This window comes from Bombus flavifrons, chromosome 6, assembly GCF_040668555.2.
Source record: "Bombus flavifrons isolate JBK064 chromosome 6, iyBomFlav1_principal, whole genome shotgun sequence".
Taxonomy (NCBI): domain Eukaryota; kingdom Metazoa; phylum Arthropoda; class Insecta; order Hymenoptera; family Apidae; genus Bombus; species Bombus flavifrons.
The window spans coordinates 9396512-9418010 of NC_138447.1; the positions used below are offsets into that span (position 1 = coordinate 9396512).

At 41.6% G+C, this 21499-nt stretch overlaps 1 protein-coding gene and 1 long non-coding RNA gene across 17 annotated transcripts in view; one reads left to right on the forward strand and one right to left on the reverse strand.

Moving 5' to 3' along the window:
• Positions 1 to 20227, reverse strand: part of Hipk (Homeodomain interacting protein kinase) — a 30508-nt gene extending 10281 nt beyond the window's left edge. For 2 of the 16 annotated variants that reach the window (XM_069114926.1, XM_069114920.1), the window contains exons 1-18: positions 19476 to 19617; positions 9333 to 9427; positions 8384 to 8731; positions 6211 to 6540; positions 6027 to 6119; positions 5735 to 5953; positions 5271 to 5643; positions 4975 to 5192; positions 4541 to 4864; positions 4178 to 4357; positions 3920 to 4066; positions 3675 to 3839; positions 3167 to 3591; positions 2697 to 2786; positions 2035 to 2307; positions 1792 to 1957; positions 1310 to 1533; positions 569 to 856 (exon numbers count right to left, since the gene is read on the reverse strand). In XM_069114926.1, coding sequence (XP_068971027.1) covers positions 569 to 856; positions 1310 to 1533; positions 1792 to 1957; positions 2035 to 2307; positions 2697 to 2786; positions 3167 to 3591; positions 3675 to 3839; positions 3920 to 4066; positions 4178 to 4357; positions 4541 to 4864; positions 4975 to 5192; positions 5271 to 5643; positions 5735 to 5953; positions 6027 to 6119; positions 6211 to 6540; positions 8384 to 8731; positions 9333 to 9386 — 3917 coding nt within the window. In that variant the 5' untranslated portion in view covers positions 9387 to 9427; positions 19476 to 19617. Of the gene's footprint in view, positions 1 to 535; positions 857 to 1309; positions 1534 to 1791; positions 1958 to 2034; positions 2308 to 2696; positions 2787 to 3166; positions 3592 to 3674; positions 3840 to 3919; positions 4067 to 4177; positions 4358 to 4540; positions 4865 to 4974; positions 5193 to 5270; positions 5644 to 5734; positions 5954 to 6026; positions 6120 to 6210; positions 6558 to 8383; positions 8732 to 9332; positions 9428 to 13453; positions 13553 to 19475; positions 19618 to 20097 lie in introns of those variants that run through there. The other 14 variants (XM_069114919.1, XM_069114914.1, XM_069114915.1 and 11 more) reach the window with 13 other exon arrangements.
• On the forward strand, positions 19594 to 20599 carry LOC138180798 (uncharacterized). Its single transcript, XR_011173376.1, has 2 exons — positions 19594 to 20037; positions 20131 to 20599. It is a non-coding gene; the product is annotated as an uncharacterized LOC138180798 (long non-coding RNA).
• The last annotated feature ends 900 nt before the right edge of the window (positions 20600 to 21499 follow it).

Sequence of the window (21499 nt, forward strand, 5' to 3'; positions counted from 1 at the left end):
TTTTATAAAGATCATTTCTTCGTTCCACACGCATACGGTTTTATAAGTAGATAACATTATATATACGTATATATCATACATTTAAGATAATCGAGTAATCGACAAATTTCTTTTTTTTTCCTTTACATATAATACATCATTCATTAATGCTTACGAAACGTTTCTTTATCTTTGTGCAATTGTCTAAGCAGGCAATCAATGGTCTACTTTGTACAAAATAAGTGTACGAAAAATATGTATTGTATAAGTATATCTATTACATTTTGATAAGAAAAAAGAACAATACTAATAAAAAATAAAAAATTAAACATGAAAACAACGTTCAGATCATTTTTAGAGAAGAATATCGATTATCCGACTGAATTATATAAATACATCACACGATCTTTCACAACGTTACATGCCATTGAGAACGAGATAAAACGGTTGCACGGGAACGCACTATATTCCAACAATAACTACTACAGTACGATCACAAATATAACAACATACGATGAACTATCACTAGAACGAAAATATAATAAATGGTACACACATGCATGCATCAACTAGGTGTCTAGGTACCCACCCGGGTGTGAATCCCTGATAGGTGGGCACTTGTTGCTGCTGGATAGCAGTAGGAGCCTGAGAAGGCGCGGCGGTTACGTATACCGGCGGTGGCACGGCATGGGCTCTTGAACGCACATGGGCGTATTCCTGGTACAGGGGCTGTCCCAGATGCTGGGCACTTCCTATTACAGGCCCCCCTGCAGGACTTCTGCCCCCGCCACCGCCCCCAGGACTGAGGTGGGCCGGATGCCCATGGTGACTGTGGGTATGACCCGGATGGGCTGCCGAACCCACCACCTGGCTCTGCCTACAAACCCAAAACAAAGTCCATCCCTTCGTTATGCAATTCCCATGCGTCCTTACTTACTGTAAGAAGTCTCTCTAAGAGGACAGAGACCAAACCGACAGAGAATCAGGAGATCGATTCATTCCGAGATCCTTTCAGATTCACTTTTACTCTCGGTCTTTTACTTTCCGGAAATAACATAGAAATTCATGCTGTTTACTTGCCCGATCATGATATTCAGCCCGTCTGTTGTCTCGACAACGTATACACGAGCTGCCTGTCATCGGTTTGGTCATTTCTCATTCAAAGAGAAAACCTACATGCGTTCAATAACTACGTGCATATAAATCTCGCTTAACTATGCTATTCTATGTATTTATCTGCTAGATTTTTCTAAATCTATCTGTGTATGATATATTGCATGCTTCGAGTGTCGTGTAAATCAAACGTTGTAACATGCGGTGCGATGCTTACCTATACTGATGCACAGTATTCGCTACCGCCCATTTCTGGTGGTCTCTGGAATGAGCAGCCGGTGGTTGAACGTACTCGTGTTTGTATTCAGCTCTCTTTCCAGGCCATGATACCCGCTTGTCCGTGCCAGTCGTATACACAATGTGTTGCTCTTGAAGGTGCGGATGCGCGCTACTCGTGGTCACATACTGCAAGAAGTAGTCATGCATGTCATAGGCATCATCCTAGAAAAACATTTCCAAAAGAAAGATTACTAAGACAAAGGAAGGGGGTATCCCAGTGAATACAGATCAGGATCGTCGTGCTTGTTCCTCGATACTCCCAGAAACTTTCGGTTGGAAATTTAAATCAATTATAAAAAAAAAAAGGATAACGAAGAAGAAAAAAGGAAATAAAAATTATATAAAATAGAATAACATAGAAAACGGAGAGGAAAGATCGAGAAACGAAAGAAAGGATTGTAATTTGAATTAAAATTTAACCTGATAGGTCGGTGGCTCTTTACAGGCTGGCGCGTGACACGGATGTGGTGCAAGGTACTCAACGCCGGGCTCCGGTTTCGTCGCAACATTCACCATATTGCATTCGGACTGTACTTTGGCCAATAAACGTTTCTTTTGCGATTGAGACGAATATCCAGAACTGCTACTGCAATCAACAACACATTGTCTTCATACACAACTGTCTCGAATGATATTATAAACTTTGATCGTTGATGTAATTACCTGCTGACGTGATGTTGCTGTTGGGGTTCGTGTTTAATTAACTGCGTAGTTTGTTGATGCTGAGGATGTTGCGGTAAATGTTGGTATAGATGATTATGCGCTCGACCTGGACTAGCTTCGCCATCGCTGTCACCGACAGTTACACAACTGATAATATTTTTTCGTTGCGATCTTTGAGATGTACTATGCGTTGTTACGTGGCCGTTAGTATGCGACTGACTACTTGAATGGGTTTGCTGTATTGGTTGAACCACGCGTGGTGTTGATTGCGTACTAGAAGTAAAAAACATATGCGATAAGTTACACATGAAACAGTCAGGGAGAACAGATATCCCCATACAATACAAAATACGTTAACACTCAGCATGAAAAAATGGCATTAAACGCTAGAGCTGTAAATCAGAGTGTTGTTAGTCCGTCGAGACAATTGACACTTCAAGCGCTACAATCGTGTTTCTAGACTGCCTTTATTATATACAATTTTTAGTCCTGCAATTTATGTATTTGTACAGGTGCAGTAACACGAAATACGTTAATTGTTTTACAACATTAATTTCTCAATGTGTTATGAAGCTTCGTGTTATACCATGTTCTTAGCGATTATTAACCATTAATCGATGCTATGGTGTGTGATTGCGTGATACTACGTTACATTCATATACCTTCGAATGACTTCCTCGCGGACTGGACGTCCATCGCCAGACAGGCGAGTTGCCAAATTTTGACAGGCTCCACATTGCCGATCTCCACAGCTGTCAATGATATTCATGCATGATTCCACTACTTTCTATTCTAATAAATTACTAATAAATATGTTTCACGGTGGAAACATCTATGATTGGAACTTATCGACAAAATTCGATAAACACAATACAAAACAACATTACAAAATCATAGACACTTGTAAACGAGACACTGGATAATCATATTTTTAAATTCAAAGAGCTACAGAAAAAAAACTTTTAACGAAGCAAGATAATAACAAAGTAATAAAAATAATAAAAATTCAAGATGGCTGTAACATTTTCGATACGGTACCCACAAAATAGCAGTTCTCTTCTAACCTTATAATTGCGAACAATAATTTCTAACTACTTTCTAATATTCTACGAAAATAATTAAATTAACTTACCATTTGCCCGGTGTTTCGTCTTCGCTATCACTTATCGTGATAACAGAAACTGCTGGTGATGGTGTATCGTGAATTGTAATAGTTTGCTGCCGACCAGATGTAACTTGATGGTGTTCTACATTATGACTACTGCTGTGTTTGCTGCTGTGATGGTGTTGCTGCATGGGTTGCTGTTGCCAATGACCGCTGGAAGGTGAATGCCGTCTCATGTTGCTCGGTGGAGTACTTTCTTTTACCCTCTTTTTCACTGGACTTAACTGCTGCGTTTCCTTTTTATGCTCGTGCCTATGTTGAGACTGCTGAGGTACAGTCACATGATGTTGATGATGTTTCGTAACACTACGCTTGCCCCAACCTTGAGGAGGATGCTCAACAAGGGCACTAGTATTGTATACTTCCGTGACAGGAAATACTGGCCTCTGATCCTTCCCCAAAACAAGGGAGATTAGTTACAAACCTATCCGACCGACTTATAAAAGTAATTGTTAAGTAAGGCAATAAGGTTTACCTGCAGAATAGCAGAGCTATCGACAATAAGAGGTCTTCCCCAATCTCCGGCATCACTCAGTAATGGCTGCTGTATGGCTGCATGTTGCGGTGGTAACTGCTGCCAAGATGGTACGATAGCGGCCATTTGGCGACTTCCACCAGGCCAAGAGGTTTGTACAGCGTTCTGTGATCCAAGGATAAAATATAATTGGCCATTTATAATTCATAAATGTTTTGACATTTGTTCGTTTCAAGAATACTTACGGTTAGTAACATTTGTCGTCCAGTTTCCACCATAGATACGGGAACCGCTGCATACTGTTGTTGGGCAGCTGCAGCTGCAGCAGCAACAGCCTGCTGCGATATAATCGATGGTTGGATTTGTAACGGACCTTGTTGCGCTTGTGGAGGCTGTAAAACGTGTAAGGCGCAATTAAACGATCATGAATTTTTTTTGAAACATTTGATTATATACAATATGATTATATGTAACTAAGTTAAAATAAAAAGTGTCTTATTTACTTGAGCAACAACTACGTGTTTTGCAGGACTTGGCATCGTCTGATAACTGGGTGGATGACAAAGTAGACCAGGCACCAATTGATGTGGAAAGTCGTGCACTCCACTTCGTCCGCTATTTGATCCACTTGACGAGCTACTGTACTGAGTCGCACGACGACTACTGTTACTGTATATTTGATACTAAAAGAAAGAATACACCGTGATAGAAAATAAACTCCATATACAAAATATATAATATGAAGGAACATAAACAACAAACAATGAAACTAAAATGCGAAAGCGAAAGGTCAAAACTGAATTTTCAAATAACACGATATTAAACATTGCGTCGATTAAGGGTACCGAGAAAAATTATGAACAAACCAGATTATCATATCCTGTTTGCGCAGTCCGATGTTCCCTAACCAATCGCTGTACTTGATTAGTCAACTGGTTGTTGAAGGTGAAAGTTACGGCACTACCATTTGTCGTCGGCACGAAATTAGCTACCAATGATGTTGGTGGTGGTGGTTGAGGTGCTGGAGGAGCTTGATGATGCGCTGGACTTGCAGTGAAGTCGCCAGCTCGTCGACAAACCTCCATCATTTGGACGGAAGCCTTAACATTGTTACAATGTGCATAATCGACTAAATGGGCCAGCGTAACAAAGGCATGGTTCAGAGCCTCCCCAGGTGTTATGCGGCGCTCCTACAAATAATAAGGATACACGATAGATAAGGAATGACTCTCGCCTATTCTAGAAATTTGCCATTGTCTTCCGGTCGCTGCATGGAATCAAAGCATGAACTAGATATTACTACCTGGTCCATTGTGAGCATCCTCTTCAAGAGGTCAATGAACTCTCTTCTATCTGCTTTTTCTGCCAAAAGTTGACCACCCTCCAAATCAGTCGGGACATTAACTTGGCCAATATCATCGAGACAGTTAAAAATATACTTCCTCGCTTCCTTTGATTTGATACCAGTTTCAGCCTCATGCTCTTCCGGTGTTTTTAATCGCCAAAATGGATATGTACCTGCAATTCAATTAACGTTATCTGTACCTGTTCTTCAAGAATATCAATTTCGAGATGGTTATGAAGTACAATACTTACTGTCCATGTCTCTGTAAAAGAATTTTGTTGTTTTGCTGGCATTATTCAACATGTGTTCCGTTGGTAGGCCTTGCGTCTGACTTATGTATCGAATCTGATCGTATTCTGAACTACCAGGGTATAAAGGCCATCCTAAAAACAATTCCGCAACCACACAGCCGAGCGACCACATATCTATTGCTTCACAATATGGAAGTCCAAGTATAATTTCAGGTGCACGGTAGTATCGCGATTGTAAATACGTGTTGCAGACAGCTTTAGATACATGGGAAGCTGACCCAAAATCAATAACTTTTACACGATAAGGCTGACGAACTGGATCCACCAACATAATGTTTTCAGGCTTAAGGTCTGCGTGAATTAACCCCAATTGCTAAAAAGATATATTCATAAGGTTATTTGGTAATCCATAAAAAAATTAACACGAAATTATCCCAGCATATAAGTACATAAACGCAGTTTACCTTAAGTTTCAAAAGAGCGGTGAGTACTTGTTGAAGAATCGGTCTGATATATTTAAGGGGTAGGGGTGAAAATTTATTCTGTTTCAGGAAATCATACAGATTCTGTTCTAGCATCTCAAAGACCAAGCAGGTATGGGATTTGTGCTGAAAGCACTCATAAGCGCGCACAAAGTTGAACTCATCCGCATTTTCCTGACTGAGTCGAGACAGGATGGAGACCTATTCAGGACAAAAATTGCATTTAGTCATGACTTAAGAATAAAACTGATCAATCATTCATATCCTAACTCACCTCAATCTGCCCTTGGCGCGCATACGATGGATGGTTCTTCAGAATTTTGATGGCAACTATTTCATTGGTTCCCTTCTTCCAGCATTTTACGACCTAGGGAAAAAACACAGGCGAAATGTCGTTTAGTTTCTATGAACAGGTAGAAATAGCACAGTTTATATGGAAGAGAAAAAGAAACTTTTACCTGTCCAAAAGTACCTCTGCCCAAAAACTCGAGGACTTCATATTGATTAGTCATAGAATAGAGAACCTCGTGCTGTACCAACTGGTAATCTCCATCCCCTTGGGGGTTGCTGCCACCGCCTCCATTGGCAGCGTTGGTTACTTGCTTGCTATGTGCCGTCATGCCTGTCTGCTTGTGTTGTTGTTGTTGCTGCTGCTGCTGTTGTTGTTGCAGCTGCTGTTGCTGTTGATTATGATGTTGCGACACTACAGTACTACCCACTGCGTTCGTCGCGTTGGCGGAGTGGACTGCCAGGCCGTCACCATTACCCTCCCTCGACCAGGTTTTTCTCTGTAGGAGGAATATACCTTATACAAAAATTTTTGGGTATTAAGAGATCGTAGATAGTTTTTGATAGCTTTAATTGGGAAGGGACGATAACGACGAACACACGCAAGACGAAACTTTGATGAATCCAAGCCGAGGCAACACAAATCCAAAACACAATCCATAAGAATCGATGTAACATGAATAACATGACTCTCGTCTGTTAAATAAATACACACAGACATTCGCACGTTGTTAAAAATTAGTTTCAAACACGTACGGGATGTGTAGTCAGTAGAATATGAAGAAAAATTTAGTTATTAATGTTCTACGTAATGGTTTTTTGCATACACATCGATTTACGTCGTTTCGATGATGATCTTCGACATTGAGATTTAGCAAGCATTAAGAAACTTCGAACACTATAGCGGAAATACATCACGATGGCCGGTCATGAAATATGAAATGAAAGCCTTGACGGCAATCGATATCTAACTACGCCACATGGAAAAATTTCTGAGAAACGCTCGTACATCTGTACTTGCTTACAATATTTTCGCGATCGAAGAATCAACGAAAATCAATTATATCCCTAATTATCCGTCAGAATACCATCGTATCGATTTGCGAAGCATTTAATACGATAGATACGCAAAGACAAAAATCGTTTACGGTTCTGTATGTCCGTGCGGAACGAAGCTACCTTTGTGAAAGTTGGCTCATGACAGGTATTAGACGATATTAATCCGTAGCTGTCGAACGCCGACGATTATCATTAGGCGGATACTACGTTCTCTCTCTCTCTCTCTCTCTCTTTCTCTTTCTTTCTTTCTTTCTCTCTCTTTTAGTAAAACTCTTGGTTCCTTTTTTATTCTTTTGCCAAACGACTTGACGAATCGCTGTCGTCGAAAACTACTACTTACTTCTGCGAAACAGCCAACGTGGCCAGATGACAAAGTCGATTTTCGAACGGTCATGGAGAAAAAATGGCGAGCACGATGACCGTTCGCTCGCGAAAGGAAAGAACGCGCCACTATTTTTAGCGATCGTAACAAGTTGTATCATGAACGATTGCGGAAACCAGCATGGTGAAAAATAAGCAGAGAAAAATACCGCTGGTAGACGCAAGTTTTCTTATCAGACAAAACCAACTGGATGACGAAATAAAGTATATACACGGATAAAGAACGGATCAACTCTGTCGTTAGCTGGTAGTAGAAATCGCTGCTTCGAACCAAGCTGAACGAGACAGGTCGCGATGTGAAGAAAACGAGAAACACCTGGAAGGATACGTCCCTAGGATTTCAAGATGTCGACATGCCCCTTGAACGATGTAACAAACGCTTGAAATAAAACCGAGGCTATTTTATTTCACGATAACATTCATAAATAACACGCATAAGGACTCTGTTTCCTATCGGGGCACGTCCTATCGCACGATTGCCCGTTACAAAACCGTGGAAGAAAGTCTTCTTCGGGTTGTTTTTAGGTGAGGAGAATGGCTTCACCGTTAATACTTATTTATAGCGATTTCAAGCGGTAAGCGGCGTCTCATCGAGCGTATCAATAGCAAGGAAGAATAAAATATAGGAAAAGAAGCGAGGGATTCGATAGATATAGAGTTTAAACAGCAAGAATTCGCTTAAAAATACATTATTCTCGATTGTAAATTTGTGATCTAAGCGTTTACGAACGTACGACCAGCGTTCGTCTTCTACGATGATGGAAAAATGAACGCCAAAGCTGACGTGCAACGAGACCAAGAGAAAGAGGAATCGAGACGAGGATAAGTCGACTATCCTCGACGCGATCACGCGGGTCAGAAGAGAATTATCGGTAAGAGAAAATCGAAGGAAGTGGCACCAACCTTCTGGCCACAGCGTTGGTACGTGTCTAAGAGCTTGATCGTCGAGGCTCGTACCAGGGTCTGTTGGTTCGGGCTACTCTTCTGCAGCGCATTATTGTTGTGCAGCGAGCTAAATGCGGTATTAGCACCGTTCACGGAGTACCGTTGTTGCAGACCGGTATTGTCTAATTGGTAGTCGCCGGTCGATTGAACCAATGCGTGTTGGATCACCGGCTGACTCACGTTGTACTCCAACTTGCGTTTCTTGCTGTGGTGGTGAACGGTGTTGTTACTGCTGCTGCTGCTGCTGCTGCTGCTGCCGTTGACGCTACTCGTCTGCTGTGTTTGGATGAACATGTCACACATTCCCTGTAATGACAAAGGGAAACACGATCGTTACTATTTCACACGATCGCTCTTCGCGAGGTAAAGACGTTATCGAGCGTTCGAATGTTGGAACGTTTCTCGAATCGGAAAAAGGCTGACAGAGAGCGGTTCTGATCGCCAGTTTGATCGAGTGAGATGCGCGAAACTCGTTCCTATGTTCTACAATTGTGTCTCTCTAATCGTACAATAAGTCAGCTAACAAGCGATATACCACTGTTTCCGGTTCGACAGCAAATGATAAATAACGGAAAAGCGTCAGCAAAACTAAAAATAAAACGAAAATGAACAAAGTTAAGTGAACAAAACTACGGCAAATGGAGGATAGAGAATAGAAGAGGATACAGAACGGCAAGAGTTTCCGTATATTCGTGGATGGATTTTATTCCGAGGCATGTTGTTGCGAGCAGTGGGAGATCGAGCCAGAGAAAAGAGGGGACCCATCGTGCGTCGTTCTGATTTAGGCGAACCGAGAGAGGAGCCCACAGCTCGCCATTGCGACGAGGCGACGCGCGATATATAAAAACGTACGCAACTAACAGCCGACCACGACGACTATGAATATTTTAGAATCTCCTTCACGTACATGTGCCTTTGTATGGTTCCACGCTGATTCGGGCCAGCGGCTCTCAAAAGGCATCTACCGAATATCAGGTTTCTGCGCGTTGACACTCCGAGTAGCTGCAACAGGGCAAACATATTGGGTTGGTCTCTCTCGAGCTAACGCTTCTACATACTCCGTTATTAATCGTGAAATTTTCCTACGTGAAAATCGCACCTGTTTGACCAGATCCAGCTATAGAAATCAAATTTCCCATAATTTCCAGAAAATCCCGGGTATACTTCCAGGAAATACAGAATATAATGCGATCGATTTCTGGAGCGCTCGTTTCTAGCGCCGGTAAACTAGCACTTATGAAATTAAGCTTTAGATAAGATAACGCTTGTGCCTTTCTTTCCTCTTATCGATCGCGAAAGAAAGCTTCGCGGGTGCACGCGCGAGAATCGACGTTACACGTCGCAAAGTAAAACTCGACAGTAGTATAATACGTAGGTGTATCCCGGTGTGGAAAAGGAAAACGAAACATGACAAAGAAATACCGTGGCTCGGTCGACCGCGTCCCGGATCGATCGGCACGTGACGAATGTTTTGGAAACTTTCGTTAGCTCCGATTCGGTTCTCGCCCCCGCGGCACCTCCACACGCGTTAACACATGTCCACGATCTTCTCTTTCTCTTTCCCTCTTCCGGCTATCCCTCTTCATCCGCGTGTACGACGTGCTCTAATTATAGTGCTACTTGTCAGAAATAGTGTTGCTCCGTATTATGAACGATCTACGGTACCACCAAGTACAGTTACGTTTATGTTAACTGTCTCGTTACTCGGTGAGAGAGAGAGTTCTGTTTAATTGGTGCACCAAAGACAACGCGATATCGCGAATCGTATTGTATATTGTACACTGTAGTCCAGAAGTACTTGAGCACCTGAGATTTTCTACTCCAGACGACTAATATTAGCGAAATTTTACAAATCATAAGTTACAGTAAGTTCGCTTATGCAACAATAACAAATTACTAAAAGGAATTAAATTTTGCAAATGAATTATACAAATGATTAGTTATCCGATTAATATACGTAAAGTAGAGTTGCAAAAGAGAAGTCTACAACTTGTAACGTGTCAAATTACTAATATTATTAGCTGGTAAATTATTTTGCAGGAAGACCCTGGTGTAATTCGATCAAAAAGTTGTGATTTTTGTTGTATTGTCAAAGTTGTGGGTGAGTTTTCTCTACTAAAGTTTATCTACTATTAACTCTTCATAATTGTGTCTAATAACCAGGACCAAACGTTCTGCTAAAATTAAACTGAAATAAACAATATACCGACGTGACTTAAAAAATCCATTACCGTCTCTAATAAATATCTGACACTTCGTAGAATCTACATAAACATTTAGAATATGGCCAAACACGTGTTCCAGCTGTTCTAAGATCTTAACATTGAATAGAGACGTTTAAAGTCTTCATTCAGATATCTTCGCAGGATCGCTTTTATCGTTTATGTCATTTTTACGACTAATGAATTTATGAAGGTAGATCACTTGGTTTCTGAAAATTGAACGTTAATAGTGTGGCTGGATAATGAAATCGAGAAACTGATAAAGAATGGGATTGATAATTTTGGATATTAAAAGGCTAGCGCGTCAACAGATTACGTGTGGTATCAATAGATCACGAATCTATTCTTCGTTGAAATCTTCTCAATATATCACGTCTCTCACGGCGCTTGGCTAAAAATTAATTAGAAGCTATGTACAAAACTACTCGAAAGCTACTACGAATTCGCGACTCGTTGGTCGTGAGCTAAGTTTGAACGCGAATCGCCTCGTCACCGTCGCGTCGTCTTTGTGCCAAACTATTCTCTCCCTGCACGCTCTTCTCGACGATCGTCAAGTTTATAAGATGAAATCAGTGGAGAAGAGTAAGTAGCAGGGCTAGAAAGTTTCGTCTCACGGTACCTCGTCATGCCAGGTAAGAGAAGGAAGAAAAGAACGATCGTAAATGTGGGTCGTAGTATAATTCCAGCGGATGGCCGGTTGGCGAGAAGGTGAAAAAAGCCGGTTGTTGGCTCGACGACGAATTTCGGTAGCACACCTTGGATCAGACGAAAAACAGGGCTGGTGAAAACGAAGAAAAATGTGAATAGACGTCCTCCTTGACTAGTGGTGTTTGAAGAACGAAGCGCTATCCGAAGTACGTCGTAATAAGAGTAGCAACTTTACGTAATAGCTGAACGTAGCAGATAGCGGATCGAAGAAGTTTCAGCTTACTATTCGTGATCAGTCGACTTTTATATATTATCATGTCGATTGGTTATTGCAAAGTTCAGCAACGGACCCGACTTTTCAGACAATTACGTAGCCATCAATTAAAAAGAACGAAGAAAGAATAAATAAAAGGCAATAGTGTTGGCTCGTGACATCGTGATAAACATGATACATCGAACACGACGGACGATCTTTGCATTGCAAAGTCGCGTTGTCGAGCGTCGTCGTTGATCTCTCTCGACTTATCTACGAACGACTCGCGTATAATCGTTTCGAAGCGACGGCACACAATAACGGAAAAAAGCGAGTAGGCGCCGACCAGCAAACAACGCGATTAGCGTACCTAATCTATCGCGATTTTTCGTGACCGACGAGTGGTTGAGATTTGTGAAACAATCCACTCTCATGGCACAGCCGTGACTCTCCAAACGTGGACAGCTATTGTTTCTATCGCGATATAGACTGGTGACTGGCGATGAGTCACTCTCTCTCTCTCTCTCTCTCCCTCTCCCTCTCTCACTCTTTCTCGCTCGCTCTCTTGTCTATCCGTGCAAGTTGCGCGAACCAACGAAACGAAAGTCCGACTTTGCCGAGTTTGCGCTTGCTTGCGATGGTACTCGCGCGTTCCAAGCCGCAGTCCACGACGCTACCCTTGCAAAAGGCTACGAATAATCGCGCGCAACGTCTAGACTACTGTATACAGTCATCGTGGTGACTCAAGCTGATCGCTAGATAAACGGGAAACCCGAAAAGACCCGAAACTGACCTAGCTTTCGTAGAAACTTTTACTGCGGCATGGAGTCATCACCGAGCGAACAATAAACCGTCCAGATGAATCACGAAAATATTGTGACTTTCCGAACCGGTAAGATAAAAGTCGACTCAATTTCAGCGAGGATGCAAGGAGAATGCGAGACACGTTTGACGCGAGCACGTTAGAAACGCGTCGAGGCATCGATTCCGTCGGCTATCAATTGACCAATTCTTTGTATCTGACGCGTGAATAACGACCGTTCAAGAGGATATTTTCGAAACTGTGACGAATGCAAGGAAACGATCGAAGACGCCATACACCAGACGTATGTACGTCGTTTCACTACTTTCTCGCTTTAGATAACGGATTGTTGTCGTGGATCAATCGCGGTATTCGTCGCTTAGACGATTGATAACGGAAGGAAGATGACTCGAAACAACTTGGATAACACAAGTTTCTACTTTTCGCTGCAGAGTCGTACTTCGAGATACAGATACGCGACAATAAATCGAATCTTACTGGACCGTATACCAAATTGTATCGAATTGAAACACTGCCCGATTAAGAAGTACGCGCTCGCAAACTCGCGTTGCTTCTCCTCGAAAGAGACAGCGAACAGTTCGAGCCCGTCCGTTGTCGTAAATTAACCGTCTAGTATCGCGATCATAAACGTCTGCTGTTACGTCTTGTATTTATAACCTGCAATCGCGCGCACAAAAGTTCGCCGACAAATTGGATGATCATGCGTTAGACTCTTCGTTTCTACTCTAGCAAGTTTTCACGCCGCTGCTAACAATCGTTGGAATAGGATAGTGGTAAGGTCATGTTTGCAAGTAATCCACGAGTATGTACATGGCGTTTGCAGATCGAGTACGAGTCGTTTCGAAAGGATTGCTGCAATTATTACCAAATTGTTATTAAAGCAAGCTTCAATTTTCACTGAAACGAATGTTTCGAAGAGAACATATTTGAAGAGGTTGTTGCAGTAAGTGCTTTCCCCAGTGTTGCGAACAAACCAACGAAAACCAACTCAACATCAAATCACTTTTCCAAACGTGTTACAAATTCATAGACGATTAATGTTTGCAATAATAAAGTAAAGCATTTTTGGATATGGAACTTACATCTTTCTTTCTCCCGCAGTCAGTTCAATTTAAATATGGGAGCTGCTTCCTTAATGCTGCAAACTCTTCATTTTCTTTTTTACGTTTTCGATCTGTTTCCTCGAGAAGAAGCATCACAATTTATTCCTCTACGCAATTTCGTCCTCGATAACGTTTCGTAACTCGTTATCCTTCGCTCGAAAGCAATTTCCAACGAAAGTCTTGAATCTGTCTCCTCGTTTTCTTGTATCTTAGATGAGAGATATTCGCGTTTTTCAAACACTCTGATTCGGATATAAATCAATAATGGTAAGTGGATATTATCATAACGAAGCATGCAATTATATAATTGAAGAGCACACAGGAAAAATGTGAGATGCTGTATCGTCGTTGAATTTTTATTTCAATGTCACTTGGTGGCTAATATATACAACTGAACATCACAGGAAGAAAACATGATAACTACATATCTGTTGATTATCTAATATTAATGTCAGTTTTGATCAAGCAGAAGCATTTTAATACGACGATTGAAAGACAAGCTATTAGACAAGGAATATTTTAGTACCTTCGATATTTTGAAGAGAGTGAAGAAAATAAAAGAACGATTTTAGTGACACGACATTTCTTGAAAATCATTTGGGCTTTAAAATCGTTGCTCAATATTATGTAAGAGGCCATTTGGGCCGGTTGAGCGGGTACCGTTTTTCACGATATCGTAGAAACTTCGTTAGTCGATTGTTAAGATTACTACACAATAAACACATTATACGCCCCTTCTTCCCTTGTAAAATTCCACGCTTTCCACGCCGACCAGCCGCACGCAAGATAACGGTTCCTTCGACAATGGAATTTTCCGATTAAACTGTTCTATGTCACGTTTACACCCTTTTAGACTTATATATCTCGTCCGAAACGTGTATCCTTCCGCAACACGAGTCCTATGATATTTACGTGTGTAAATCGAGACGCTATTTATGTAAGTGGCAAAATTTTACGACCAACATCCGCTCTTAACCGTAATTTAGAAGTATTTACGAATTTCTGTCGAACTACCCAACAACCTTCTAAGGAATCATTTGTTTCATTAGCTAACTACGACCAGATATTCCGAATACAATAAGGAAATTTAGAACGATAATTCATTGGAAATCCCAGTTTGGTTTCGTGCCGAAGAAAGTTCGGAAAAGGAAGATAATAAACCTTAAAGGATTTATCTTGAGCTTATACGCAAGAAAATTCGAAAGGAAAATCCCTTAGAAATATTGTTTCAATTCTATGTCCAAGATAATTGGACAACAAAATTTTTTAGAAATTTTACTGCGATTTCATTTACAGACCGATGTGGAAGAAATAGATAAATCTATTCTTGTTTTTCTGAGTTTTATGTCGCTCGAATAAAAAAAAAGTATGTATTTTAAGTATGAAAGAATTAACGAAGGGAATAGTCTGAAAAATTTGGAGATACTTTGAAAATAAGCCATAGATCCGCAATGTTTTGTAAGACACGAAGAGAATATTAACTTCGTTACTATTAGTCTGTGTAAATAATGATACTAATGCTTTCTAAATGTCCAACAAGATGATACAAAATATTTAATCCTCAAATCAGATGAAGAGATAGTTCCAATACAGAATTAATTTATAACGAATTTTGAATCTTAACATTCCTTTACTATAACTTCCTTAAGAATGTTGATCCTAGTTCATATCGGAGAAACGAACGATTTTTCGGCACGAAACGCGTGAGAATAAAAGTCGAAGAACAGTATCGTCGATTGTAGGAGCATCTTTATCCCATTCGTTCCAAGGAACACTGTAACAAGATTCCACAGTGTTTCTATCGATCAAACAGTGTAACAAACGTTTGATGGGTCTTGTGTGTCGCGTTCTATTTGTGTTTGCAAAAACCTACGCTAAACTAAATCGAATTGGAAGCGTGTCAGAGATGGTTTCGAGTGGAATCGTGGTTTACGATCGACGAAATAACCAGATCTACCAGGTAAGCGACGAGTCTCGCGTTCGAGCGGTACGAGCAAAAGGATACCCGAGCTTTCACCAGAAGATAGGAGTATTCAGACCAAGCTTAGTCCTTAAACGGAAGGCCATGAAGCATGGAAAATTCCGTTGAACGATATAAGCGAATAGAGAGGGTTTTATTTCATCAAAAAAAAAAAAAAAAAAAATATGAAATTTCTTTGTAGAATACAAATATGATACGTAGCACTCTCGTGTTTAAATGAAGGATAATTAAAAAATTTTTTTATAAGTATTATTCTATGCATTATATTGGTCACTGTATTTAAAAATAAAAATAAAAATCGTTGGAATTTCATAAACTCCGTGTTGCCAATCACGATTTCAAATTCTTTAAAGTATCGTTTTTGAAGTATAAAGTGGCAAATCTACCCGAAAACTCTCACACACCGCTGTATAAGAAATGAGTATTCGAAGATTTTAAGGGTGAGCTCGGCCACCTATCTTGCTTTTATCGCGCGATATCGAACGTATTCCTCATTTAAGGTTACCTAAAGATCAACAAATGTCCCAGAGCGCTATAGCAAGTTCGTTTAATGTATCGATCGATATTCGGTTTACTCCACAAACTTGCTCGTGATCGCCTTGAAATCACGAAACAACCATTTTCGATCAAACTTCCTCATCGCCGTACAATTTCGTGTAATTATACAATATTTCATTATAATGTCTTTAGAAACAATAACTATCGTTGAGTCTAGTTGATGTATGTGCCTTACCGTTCCTAATATACAAGGTGATTGCGAAATCATGATTTAAATGTATTGAGGAAAAATGGAATGAGTCAAACATGGACAAAGGTCATTTTTGTTATGAACCCTGGATATTTTGGTAGATGTGAGTTTAACTAATTCTCGACCGAATATGGAAAAACAATCACAACAAAATTATTTTATATATGAAAATAAGCTAAAATAAGTTTTTCTTCGAAAAAACTGATCACGTTTAGTCGGGAATTAACCTGATAAACGCAGTCTGGACAAAATTTCGATTCTCTCGTAAAAAAACTCCGAATGCAAAATCCTTGCTCCATGTTCTCAACTTGTTTTCGCGTCTACAGTAGTGTCCAGTCTATTGTTCACTGCTGTCTAGCTGGGTGAATCAGGCAGATTCACGTAACTAACCTGACAAGTTTTCAAACTTGATTTTCTTAAACGCAAATTCTTTATCCTTCATTTTAGTTTCGTTTCCAGTCACAGAATCTCCCTGACCCCATTTTTATCATGAACTACAATACACCTTGTATGTATATCAAGCAAATTATCAAACTGCATTTTTTCGAAAACAAAGCATCGTATGAAAAATTCGACATTTCCAAGTTATTTTTACATGAGGAATCACGTCCTTCCCGCTTGTGTCACGATATATTACCATAAAACGTTGTTTCGTGCTTTGTCATTCGCCTATCGCGGTGTTAAAAACGAAACGTGGTTTGTAAGAGGAACAGGAAAAAGTAAATGGAACGACGTACGTTGATATATACACGCACGCACGATGAAGAGAAGTAGTAATCGTAAAGTGTGGTAATGTCCTTCTGGGAGGTGTTCGAACGTGTCGAGAGGTGGACCTCGAAATGCCGAAAGGCCTTTCGGAAGGCCACGTTTGAGGAAATCTCGTAGAAACGAGATAAAAAATGCTGGGCGAGCACACTATGCCGCCGGTTGCCACTTCCGATTACTTCGTTTGCCTCACGGACTGCCAGACGGCGGTCGATAATTAGAAAACGATAATCAAACGCGACAATATAGAGCACCAATCGATCTGCGGATGAACGCGCAGAACTCCGAGGAACAGGGATACGGATGAAACTAATTGGATTTTCAGTCGGAGTTCCACGGGAAAACGATTCGATGATTATTTTTCTTTCTATCTTGAAATTGCTTTCGCTTGCTATTTCGTTTTCGAAATGGAAAGAGAAATGTAGTTAGCGGCTCGTCTTATTTCGAAAGATTAACGTCTTTCTTTATAACATCGAGCTACATTTTCGACTATCTCAGAAACTAAACCGATCGTGTTCTCCACTTTCTGTTAATTCCTCAATTTCATTACTCGAGTGAACAATTAATGTTCAGTTCTCAAGAAACAAATCATTTAGTTCCATAAAGTCATCTATCAGGAGAAGGTAACATGAATAATAGCAAATTTGAAGAACAGCATTCGTAACATCATCATTTTCCCGTACTTGATTTATGTAGTTGACCAATGTGGCTTCTAAATTACTCATTTCTGAAGTGAAACAAGAGGAGTCTCATAATCGTATCAAGCTTCAATTTTAACCCTGAATTTGTTTTAAAATTATAAAATCATAGATTACTGAATACAAATTCTACCCTTCTTACTTATAGTATCCTATCTACCATATCGAAACCGAATAAATTCGAATTTTTATCATATTCATTGTGCTATCTTTAATTTGTCTCGTTCAGTTTAAAGTGTTTGGTCATTATTTCGGAACAGCCTATATAACCTCACTTAAAAAATAAATGGATAAAATCGTGTGTAGATACATTGTTAAAGTATTAATTAATCCTAACGTATATACTACAAAAAAAAAAAACGGAAAAATCATGAGGCAAGAGTTGATATTGATCGACATCGCGAGCAGTTTTCGATCCGTCGCTAAAATATAATTTCAGCCGGGGGAAGAACCATTCGACGGCAACGTAGCACGATTCACAAAACGAAACGTGGTATCGATACGAGTCTCCCAGCTAAGCGGAAATAAAAAATATCGCTACTGCCTGTGACAGTAGGTTTTAACGTAAAAAAAAAAAAAAAAAAATAAAGAGAAAGGAACGAGGACGGTCGCACGTTGGTAAATGATCCAGATACTGTATAAACTTTGGCACGAAGCAACCGACGGTGTGTTATGTGGATGGGGAATTTCCAGGCGAGCTTACGCGCGTGTTGAACGAAGCAACGAAAAGTGCTAGGATTTCGTTCGTAATGAAACATTGTATATGTATATATATATACATATATACGTACGCTATCGACGTACAACTCGGTGACACGTAGAAATCGCGATCCAGTAAACGCTTCTGCGACGCGACTTCCAGCCTACGTGCACGCAGTTGCTTGGTCGACAGATGTTCTTCGCTCGCGTGTTACAATTCAGAAACTTTTCCACTCGGTCGGCACGACTCCGTTTGCGCTGGCATTTCGTCCAATTTCAGGAATACTACGCGTTTCGTGAAATTGCATCCCACTGCGCAACATATTATCGAGATCCACGCTCGAGACGATCGTTACGATTAAAAAAGTTAGGCGAAACGTTACCACGGCAAAAAGTTATTTATCAAGCTCGAAACGCGCACGCACACACCTACCGACGATTGCTTTCGTTGATAAAAGCATAAATCGACGGAAATGAAAAACACGGATCCGAACATATATCTTCTACCTAACGACGACGCATGCAAACCGACATTCTGAGGTTATGTTCGCCTTTCCAAGCTTTCGGCAACAGATGTTTCCGATTCAGCTTCCCGTTTCGCGATCTCCTAGGTGGCTGTCGCGTCGACGTCGCACAAAACCTGGTGCGGAGAAAAAATTTAAACTGTCACGCCGCTAACCTGATCAATTTACACCATATGATCGCGCGATCAGCCTACTGGTTTTCGCAGAAAAGTTTCGTGAAACGAACGCACGGCAATTGACCGAAGTTCACGAGGGGGAAAACTTTAATTTGTTTACGTTTTCAGTGTATCGAACGTACGTATGCTCGTGAGAATATACGCGTTCGCAATATGATAAGCTATACGTGAATCGCTCGACCGAGAGTGGAACGGGTAAGACACGCGAGTCACGGTATCTTCCGGTAACCTGTCAACCGCAAATATCGTCGGTAGAAATATAGAAAAGCATCATTTCATTGATTCGTACGCAAGGGATGGAAACACACGAGATTAACGGCGTGTCGGAAAGAAAGAGCGAAGGAAGGAACATGTTACGGATCGTCGGCAGAACTGAAGTAGGAGAGAAAAGAAGAAAAAGAGAAACATACCTCTCGGTTCTTGGCCAGTGTCTCTCTGTTCAGGGACGGGCCCGACGATCACGTAGCAGCATGTTCTGTTTATTCCCGGGTTATCTTTTCCCCGTCTGGTTTGTCGGGCTCTCGTTAGCGACACACAGCCATCTTGCGTAGTGCCTGGCCTGGCTCGGTCGCTTTCGGTACGATGGCCTCCGTGAGCGCGACAGAGAGGATAGTCGCGGTGAATAGGGGGATTCGAGAGAAGGAGGGAATGAAACGTAACAGAAGAGAGAGCGAGAACCACGGCCCCGCCGAAGTGCGTGTCTCACCAATATACACGCGTATATACACCGAAGTAGCACCAGCAATACCACACCGCCGCCGCCGCCACCACCACCACCGCCACGACCACCACACCACTACTACCAATACCGCCACTGCCACCGACGTGGAGGCACTGCACCTCTCTCACAGTTTTCGCCACTTTTTCGCACGGCCCTCGCCCACCTCCGTCACATACATATTCCGTGGAGCAGCCAGCGTTTGCGCGCACCTTCGTTTTCAACACGACGAATTTTCGCCCGGACAGAACAGGGTAAACGCGACGAACCCGTTATTTACCCGTTTACCGATGTCTTCTGTCAATTTGACCTACCATACTCTCTTCTCTGTTTCGTTCTGTTGTTAGCGTTGCACCACTGCTACGGCCGTCGTAGACGCTACTGCTGCTGCTCCCGTTGCCGCTAGTCCACTACTGACTGCCCGTACCCGTACCCGTACTCGTAGTACCTGTCGTTCCAACGCGCACGACTGCGATCGGGGGATCGCTCGGGCTCGGCTGCCGCACGACTGAAGCGCTTCGGCCATCTTCGGTACGCCTCGGTGATTTGCGCTCACTTTCTGCGCAGGGGCGGCGATATCGTAGGCGCATCAAGCGCCCCGTCACCGTTTCCTCTTCGATGACTCATGTGCCACGCTCTGACGTATACGCGCTCCAACTCCAACCGCCACCGTCGCTTTAAGAAACCATCGAGGCCTCTTTATCGCGTGAATCTGCAGGACATATGGATACGTTGCTACGTGAAAATGTTACAATTTTATTCGATCAAAAAGAGACGTGTATAATTCCTTCGTCCAATTACATTTTCTGGAACCGATCAGTTTGCATGTTGATTTTTGAAAGCGTACCCCGCGTTTCGTGTTTCGCTGTTCCGATCTTCGCCGCAGCGTTCGCGTTCAAGGGAAATCGCAATGACGTCGGCGAATGACGCTAGTCGCTAATGGTCTTTCAACATATGTAGATCGATCTGTGTAATTTTGTTTTCGTTAACGAGCGTTCTTATCGAGGATCAGCGTGTACGCAACGCGTGCGCGAAACGTTCGTTTTGTTTGTTAATTTTGCAACGCTGGGTTACATGGAAATAAACGTCTCGTGCAATTATTTTCACCATCGATTTCTTGTTTTGCCGTGCGCCACGGTACGCCGGTCTCTGACGAAAAAAAAGGACAAGACAACGGTATACGGGTGGTCGAACCAGCTATTTGTAATCATCGTAGTGAAACAAACGGAAACAAGTAAAATACCAAGCGATCTAAGGACTTTCACGGTCGTACCACCATCGAACAAAATGAACGCGCTCGTACCTCGCGATTAATCGTTAATCTAATCGAACGGCAATGCGCGAAAGGTCGAAAGTCTCTTGTTTTTACATCAAATTCATGCAAATCGTTTTTCCATGAAAATGTCGAACAAGAACGCATGCGATGAGTAAAACAATACTCCATCGAGGACGCTTTATCGGACTTGAACTTTGTAGTTTCTGAAACGGACGTTTTACTCGTTCATGCCGTCGAAACGATTTAGCGTTTATTTGATCGAAGGACACGGGACTCGAAGAACCAAGCGTGTGCCGGAAAGGATGATATCTTTATGACTACTTCGTTCGAATGACGGAGTATTAATAACGCGGCGGTGGTCTTTTCGTAAATTACAAAAATAGCTACCCGCTTTACGAATTGCCGATCCGATCATATCCGGGAGCTACGCCCATTTCTTG